The sequence below is a fragment of the Pterocles gutturalis genome, unplaced genomic scaffold (genome assembly GCF_000699245.1).
Source record: "Pterocles gutturalis isolate BGI_N339 unplaced genomic scaffold, ASM69924v1 scaffold50890, whole genome shotgun sequence".
NCBI classification, from domain to species: domain Eukaryota; kingdom Metazoa; phylum Chordata; class Aves; order Pterocliformes; family Pteroclidae; genus Pterocles; species Pterocles gutturalis.
Genome location: NW_010142760.1, coordinates 1288 through 9003, shown reverse-complemented (window position 1 = coordinate 9003; position 7716 = coordinate 1288). Strand labels below are relative to the sequence as shown.

The following is a 7716-nucleotide window of genomic DNA, read 5'->3' as shown; positions in this document are numbered from 1 at the left end:
AATGCCTCTAAATTGCAAACATTAGAGTCAAATGGCTTCTTTTTCTGCCCATCTAACGTCCTCTCTTTTCACATAGATTCATGCCAAATTATAATGCTATGTAGATTACTGAGATGTTTTTGTATATGCTACTGTTTAAGTAATAGTGTTGTACTTAATTTGCCAGGATTCAATTATGTTCCTTTATTTTTTTTGAGATTTGTTTGTGCTTTTCCTGTGAATTGTCATAGCAGAAATGCATGTTTTTAGAAACAAATTCTTAAAGTAGCACAATCAGCAGCTAAAGTGATTTAATTTTTATTTGCACGCTCAGTGTGCGTTAACAAATTCAACATACAAGATAGCATTACATAATGTAGATTAGCTTATAGCATTATGCAGTTTCACACAGGTTGAGTTACGTTTTTTGCCTTTTTTTTCTTTCATTCCACACAAAGTTGTAACTGTCCAAGTTAACTTTACAATAGAAGACACAAGGTAAAGAATAACCACACCTGGGAGATTTTACAGTGAGTCTGCTGTCACTTACTGTCTATTTTACGTTTTAAAAAATATATATCTGCACATCTTCAGTTTCCTATTATTCCAAAGAGTGTTGGAGCTACTCCTATCTGCCCGATAGCCTAAGTCTATTTACCCTGAGCATGTTTCCTTGACAAGAAGTTCATCTTTCCTTTTCAACTAAAGGAATCCTAAGAAGATCACCTAGCCTGAAGCATGCTTTTCACACCAAAGGGAAAAAAAGGGAAGTTTGTTGTTGTTGTTAGTACATCCTTTTCAGATGTTTGGAGCAGTGTTGGAAAGCATGTTTCAAGCCATGACAGCTGCTAAATTTCAGCAACACAATTGCTTAGTGCAAAAACTAGGACTGAAATAGATCTACACCAATTTCCAAGGGAGAACTTGTTCTCTGGGTTGTAGCTGTGAGCCACTACTAGAGCGTGAGCTAGAAAGCAATTAAGACAAAGGTAAAATCTACTATAACCTCAGCCAGAAACCCTCGTAATCAGGATCAATAAAGCATGAACAAGGTCCATGCTTCTGTCTGCCATGCAGGGCTGAGCAATAGAGAACTTCAGCTTCAGTGAGGCTTCTGTTGCTGAAAAGACAACTCCACCTGGAAGGAAGTTTCAATGAGTAACTAGCAATGAATGAGAAAATTCCACTTTCAAAAAATAATTTCTGGGAAGAGATGCTGAAGTATTGCCAACTAACAAAGTGCTGACTGTTCGCACCAAGAGCCCTCCCAGCAGCTGCTGCTGTAATGGTGGCTGGAGAGGAAACCAAGAAAGACTTGCTCAATTATTCTACTTTCATTAGTATGAAGGTGGAAAGGATCATTTTTCCACAGGACTCTTAAAATTCAGTAGTCGAGTCCAGTAAGTAGTTAAATGATCTTTTTTTTTTTTTTTTTTAAATTATAATACATTATGTACATTCCACAGGGCACAGAACAGACCGGCTGCCTGGAAGCAACTAAACATTTACTGAAAATTCGTGGTCTTTCATGTGCCTCTTTGCAAGCTCACTTCTGCTTCAAATTTCCATTGGAGAGTTCAGAAATAATCTTCATTTCTACAGCCTGTTGTAAACTATTTCCGCTCAGTTTACCAGCAACGTTTACAATCAGTTATTTGCTGCCAGTTACCATCCCTCTGTCTTTCCTGGCTTGAATGTCATAAGGAGGCAAATTGAGTTACTCGCCAGGATGTTCCTGTCTTGTACAAACCCAGTTCATGGGCTCAATGTGTTTACCACAAGAGCTAACGCAGCTACGTCCAAACATACATGTGTGGAACTTTCTGAACTTCTGTTCAAAATTACTGACTATTCAGGGTTAATAGCCTGAAACGCTACAGGTCACAATTTGCACACTTCACAGCTGATGGGAAGCACATCCTAAGCCTCAGAAGTCATTTACAATGTAAGAAGTGACTCAAGCTGCCTTCAAACTACAAAAATTAACTTCGCCAAGACTCTGACACGTTTTGTAGTGACAGGCTTTGCCCTGTGCTTGTTCCTTTTTTGAGAGCTGGCTCTTGGGGAACTACCAGCTTTGTAATTTTTTCACTTAAAACTTCTTCCTCCAAGGTATTCTCCTATTTCAGATAAGTTATGCCATTATAACAGAACTTACCAGTCCTGTAGAATTTCACATTTATGTTTAAAAGAATCGGTACATCAGTTTTTGTTTTTTTCTTGAGCCCTTCATGCATAGACAGGGTTAAATAAAATGAAAGAGAGCGGAGTTGCCCCAATTCTGATGGTCTGTGAGATCACGCCTGTGCTAACTTCTGTGGCAAAAGCAACATGATCCACTTGTTGCTGTTTGAATTTTAGATGCAAATCTTTGATGTTGTGACCTTACAGCTACACAACAAGTGCATCTCAACAGCAAGTACTTCAGTACCTGACAACAGAATTATTTCTTCTCTGAAGGAAAGTGCCGTGTTCCCTGTATTTTCCTCTTGCGCTAGTGCAGAATTCTAAACCACCTATACATGGAAAGGCGGTCGGTACTCCCAAACCAGCAAAGAACAGAACTGCGAGAACCAATGGGCAGGCAAACGAACAAGAAACTAGAGGTTAAACAGCAGAATTCGGAAACTTTGGGAGAAGCCTAATAAAGACAGGCCAATCTCGGTGAATACCAGCAAAGACAGTTCGGCACAAACACAACTTCCATAGTGACAGATAATTGTATTAAAATCTGCAACTCGATATCGGTAGTTATACTAATTTCCGTTTGTATTAGGCATGCAATAGCGTGATTACACCGTTATATATATTTGTGGTATCTTTTTTTTTTTCATTTAATGCTCTTTAGAATTTTAGTGCCCTGCAAAATCACATCACTAGAGAACCAATCAGCTGCTGCTGCTTACGAAAGTTTAGTTCTACAGCTAAAACAAGTTTTAAGTCTGTTCTATGGGTCAGCTGTCGTGGCCACCACCTCTGCTAGTATTCGCTCAGGCTGTGCCATTTGGCCACCGGCTTTCTGGGATTCTCACACACCTCTCGCCAGTGTTCGACGCCGGCGGCGGTGATGCTGTGCGCTCCCAAAATCAGCCGTCCCACCACTTCGTTTTTTGTGGTGCGGTCGAAATCGATCACTAGGAATTCAATGCTGATGTCAGGAAGGAGATCGACGGGGATGTCGTAAATGAAGGATTCGTTGAAGACGGGATTCAAAGTGCACTTCTTCACATGAGTCTTCTTTTTTGCTATGCGCTTTCTTCCGTAATAAACGTTCACCTTAACATACGGGTCTGCCAGAGAAAGAGAGAAATAAACTAATAACACAGGCCAGCGACGCTCCAGGACGTGATGGGTCAGGTTTAGGTTGCTGACCCTGAGCCAGCCCTGGTTGATGGTGCAGATCCGGGGGGACATTGCTGGGGAATTGTCTCAGTGCAAAGCACCCAGCTGGTGTCAACACTGCGTGGGGACTGGGGGAAAGCAAGTCACATGTACATTGGGGTAATTAATCCTAGAAATAGCAAAGGGGTCACTTTCTGGGGAGGTCAGTGCCTGACTGGCCCCAGCTTTCACTTTCCACTGTCAGCTATAATGAGATATTTTTACCCTGTTTCAGGAAATAGCCCAACAAAGTGAGAAAACGGTTTTAATGATTTGCAGATGGAAAACATTTATAGTGGAAGGTACTGAAAAAGAAGAAAATTTAAAGCAAAGCCTTCAGTTTTCCGTCAGCCTCACTTTGTTATTTTTCCAGTCAGCTTGCTCTATATGCGGACGTTTCTTTAGGATTGAAATCAAGATGCCAGGCACAGAGTGCTTTTTTCTTCATGTAGCACAAGTTTTTAAGCTGGAAGTCACTTGCCCAGCTGACACTGGATAATTTTCACTTTTTTTATCCAACGGAAGTGATGAGCTTATGCATAATACAAAGATCGTATAAAGAAAGGATGTTAGCTGTGTAAGATTCAGCAGGTAGAACAGTTACTGAAAAAATCATCATGTAGTTCGAGACCACACATGGAAAGCTTCTTTTTTTAAAGAAAGAATAAAATTTAAGGCCTACAATAGAGAGTTAAGCCTAGTCTGTATTCTTTCTGAGGTGTACAGGAGAAAGCTGCAGAAACAGGACTAAATTTGCTATCAGGCTATTGCTGAATCTCAAGTTGATTCCAACCATTTTCCCACAATGCTGAAAGAAACTTTGCTGAGAGGATTCAGCAGTCTGAGAGTCTGTGACTGCAAAACAGGAAAGCCAGAACAGCTGCTCTTCTCTTCAAATAGCAGAACAACAAAAAAAAGAAAAAAAACCAGAATTGTTCTAATGTCATATGAATTTACTCCTCTCTATTCTGAGTCTATGCCTCCTCTTTTTTATGCTCATTCTCTCTCACCCTCCCCTTCTCGGGGCAGGGTTTGAGGCAGATGCAGCAAGCAGCAGCTGTGCTGTGGAAAAAAAAAGCTGCTCAGGGCAGTGATGAGTTGACGGCAGCATGGAGGGACTGAGCCTGCACCGGCTGGCCACACAACATGGAGGCCTGCTGAATTTGGAAAATACTGTCTTCATTTAAAAAAAAATGGGTGATGCCAGAAAGATGCAACTGTTGGTCTCGCAGCAGGAAGGGTTTGGTCTTGTTTGTGTAACCATCTGTTGGTGAGTGATGGATCACTCATTGCCTTAAAAGAGTTTGAGGAAAAGTGCGCGAACAAATACAATCTTTTGATAAGACAGGTGAAAAGATCTGAAAGTGAACTTGGAGATTATTTTTTTTCTACATATTTAGAGATGGAGAAAATAGCTTCTACCTGAGAGGCCAGTGATATCCATCTTTGGCAAGTGTCTGGCTTTAAGCACCACAACCGTCATTCTCTGTGCCACGGGCTGGTACGACAAGGAGACCTGCAGCTCCCCTCTGCTAATGCATTTCTGTGGAAAAGAAACAGAAAGAACTTATTAGGACAAGATGGTCTCATAACTAGGGGTAAACGCTGGGGGTCATCAGAATTTCCTTTCCCTGTGCTCAATGCCTGAAAAGATGGAACATGAGATGCAGCCCTTGCACGCCCCGCGGGCAGAAGTGGCACAAGGTAACTCATCCTGTGCCGTTCGCCCTGCGCCCGTTGAGCACAGGAAGCCCTGAGATGGCCGCTCCCCTGGAATTCTGTGCTTCCATGAAGGAAAACCTGGCAGGCACCTTCTGAGAGCCGCGGCTGCAGCTGCCTCTTGAGGGCTGCTGCGAGAGGCATCTGTGGGCTTTAGGAGCTGGAGATGCACTGACTTTTGGTGGAGCTTCGCTGGCTGAGCTCCTCACGTTCTGTAGGTGTGCTCTGGGTTCCATCTGCAAAGGTATGGGATGAGGATAAAAGAAGATAGGAACAGATCTCCTCCCTTACACTTGCTGTACGTCCTTTCGAAGAGTAACACAATATTAAGATAATTCAGTTTGTTTTGCAGATGGCATTCATTAACTTTCATTGAGATGGCACTAATTTAGATGAAGTTTATCTGCTATCAAGGCAAACAGCATTAGGAGTGGTGTCAGGAACGCGCTGACAGCAGAGATCTCGCAGCAACTCCCCCTGCCCCCAGCAGCGGCCGGTGCTGTCTGCCCAGCAGAGCAAAGGCCTGTGGGGTCCCCGAATGAATGGATTTTTCTCACTTCAAAGGGGTGATGCACTACAGCAAATGCCACACTGAACACTGCGGCGATCACCCAAGAGGTCGAGCTGTTACTCAGTGTAACAGGGAAAAAACTGTGTGTCTAAACTTAAACATGGAAAATGTTTGTTATCATTTTGGTGGTTTTTTTATTTGAGCAGTTCCTGTGTGTTTAAGACAAGTTTTCCCAATGCAAGGAACGAAAGCTATTGCTGCTCATGCAAAGTTTTGGGAGGAGAGTAAAGAGATGAGCAAGTTCTTGGCCCCAGAAGGGAAATGTTCAGAACTTTGTCTCCTTGGATACACCAGAATACAGCAGCCACAGAGAGCACTGGGGGGTGGATGCATGCCAGACACCAAGGTAAATCTGTTCTTGATTACTAATAAATGTTAAATAACTTGCATCCTTGATTAAACCTATTTTTATTTGGCGTGACCTTTTTCCTCTATTTTTAATCTATTACTTCCAAGAAGTACGGTCAACGCACTGAGAAGAACACTATTAAAAGATAAACACATCAGCTCTTTTACTTGGAGATGGGGACTTGGCCCTTTCTCTTGGCATCATCTGTTATAACATTCATCGTTCCTGCACCTAGATAATGACCACGCCTTATCAAATGGCTGTAACCACACTGCAGAGAACTGCCTCACTAAGAGAGCACAGCCATGGAATACCAGTAATATGTATCTGTGGAAAAATGGGGTTCACGGCAAAGGATTTGCAGCATTCCTCCTGATTAGTCCGGATCAGAGGCTCCCGGATCAAAAGAACCACGATCAAATACAACGCAAGGAGCCTTGTGTCACACTACATGAAGAGACTTACTTGTATGTTCCTTTTGAGGATCTCCCTGGTGAGCTGAACCTTGCCAGTGCTTGGGTCCACCCCCGCGAGGGGCACCATGACCTCTCCGATAACGTCATCTCGAGAAAAGCGGTCGAAGCTCAACACGAGGAAGTGAAGAACCAAATCCTGTAGCTGGCTGTAGGGGATCCCGTAGAAGGTGAAGGTTTCGTCAAAGACGGGGTCTAGCGTCTTGCGAAGCACACGAGTCTTCACTCGATGCCTTTTATCTGGAAGAATTGTCATCTTGATGTAAGGGTCAGAGCTCTGAGTGTGCTCATCCATCACCGGCAGCCCGTGAGCCTCCTGAATGGTGACCACCAGCGCTTTTTTGGGGAAGTTGTAGTCCACGGAGAACGTCAGTTCACCCAACAGGACGTCATCCCCTGGAGACGATAGGGAGGAGGTTTTACTTCCTCCTGGAGTGAGGCTTTGATCTGGACTTAGTTCATCTCCATAATCTACTTTTATTGGGAGCTGGTCGACCTGGGGGGCTGCGCTTGGCCCGTCTGGAGCCTTATTGGAGCCTATTAGACCAGATTCAGCAGCATCCACCAAGAGGTTTCCCCTTCCTGGCTCCTTAGGAGCACTGTTCTTATCTCTCCGGATCCGGTTGATTTTCTTCTTGTTATTCAAGGTCTCCGGATAGATGCTGATGCCTTTCAACATGTGAATGAATTTATATGGTGGGGTTTTGTGCTTCTTTTCTGCTTGCTGGTGACAGCATGTCCACACAAAAACCGTTACCGAGATGGAAACCACAAGGACGGTAGCACCGATGAGGCCGGCCACGACTGGAGAGACATCTGCGGAGAAGACAAGGCGGTAAGGAAGGGGCTCGGGCTTTCGTGGGGGCTGTGCCCCCTGGGGCCAGGAACGTCTGGATGGAGACCTACACAGTCCCATTGTCTCGTTGTTAGTTCAATGATCTCAGTATCAAAGCTTCCCTAGAACAAAATATTACCTCCTTTAATTTATATTTTCCCACGTGGGAAACATGTTACGGTCCTGAGGCATGCATGGCCTATGTTTCACGTGCTAGGAGTTTCAAACAGTTGATGGCCTTATCCTGCCAAACCAAGCTCCCGCATTACCAGCAGCTCCGCCCGCATTACCAGCAGCTCCGCAGGAATACGGTTCCTCGATTTGCAGGAAGCACTTTTTTTTTTTTTTTTTTAATAACGCCCTGTTCAGAAACATGACACTAGTCTAACAACAGGAAGGGAGTAATGAA

At 43.7% G+C, this 7716-nt stretch overlaps 1 protein-coding gene across 1 annotated transcript; it reads right to left on the bottom strand.

Moving 5' to 3' along the window:
* Positions 1 to 2800: 2800 nt before the first annotated feature.
* On the bottom strand, positions 2801 to 7388 carry SYT11 (synaptotagmin XI). The gene is made up of 3 exons (XM_010084473.1): positions 6465 to 7388; positions 4783 to 4903; positions 2801 to 3269 (listed from the first exon to the last, which is right to left on the bottom strand). Exons 1-3 carry the CDS (start codon positions 7386 to 7388, stop codon positions 2959 to 2961), a joined length of 1356 nt encoding a protein of 451 aa, XP_010082775.1. The 3' UTR covers positions 2801 to 2958.
* Positions 7389 to 7716: the final 328 nt, after the last annotated feature.

What these genes read in the sequence shown, in the direction of transcription:
- SYT11 (XM_010084473.1), bottom strand. Translation starts at nt 7,388, where the DNA reads ATGGGACTGTGTAGGTCTCCATCCAGACGTTCCTGGCCCCAGGGGGCA. An exon ending in TCCTCAAAAGGAACATACAA is followed by an intron (nt 4,904 to 6,464) that starts GTAAGTCTCTTC and finishes TCTTTTCCACAG; the next exon opens with AAATGCATTAGCAGAGGGGA. An exon ending in GGATATCACTGGCCTCTCAG is followed by an intron (nt 3,270 to 4,782) that starts GTAGAAGCTATT and finishes TTTCTCTGGCAG; the next exon opens with ACCCGTATGTTAAGGTGAAC.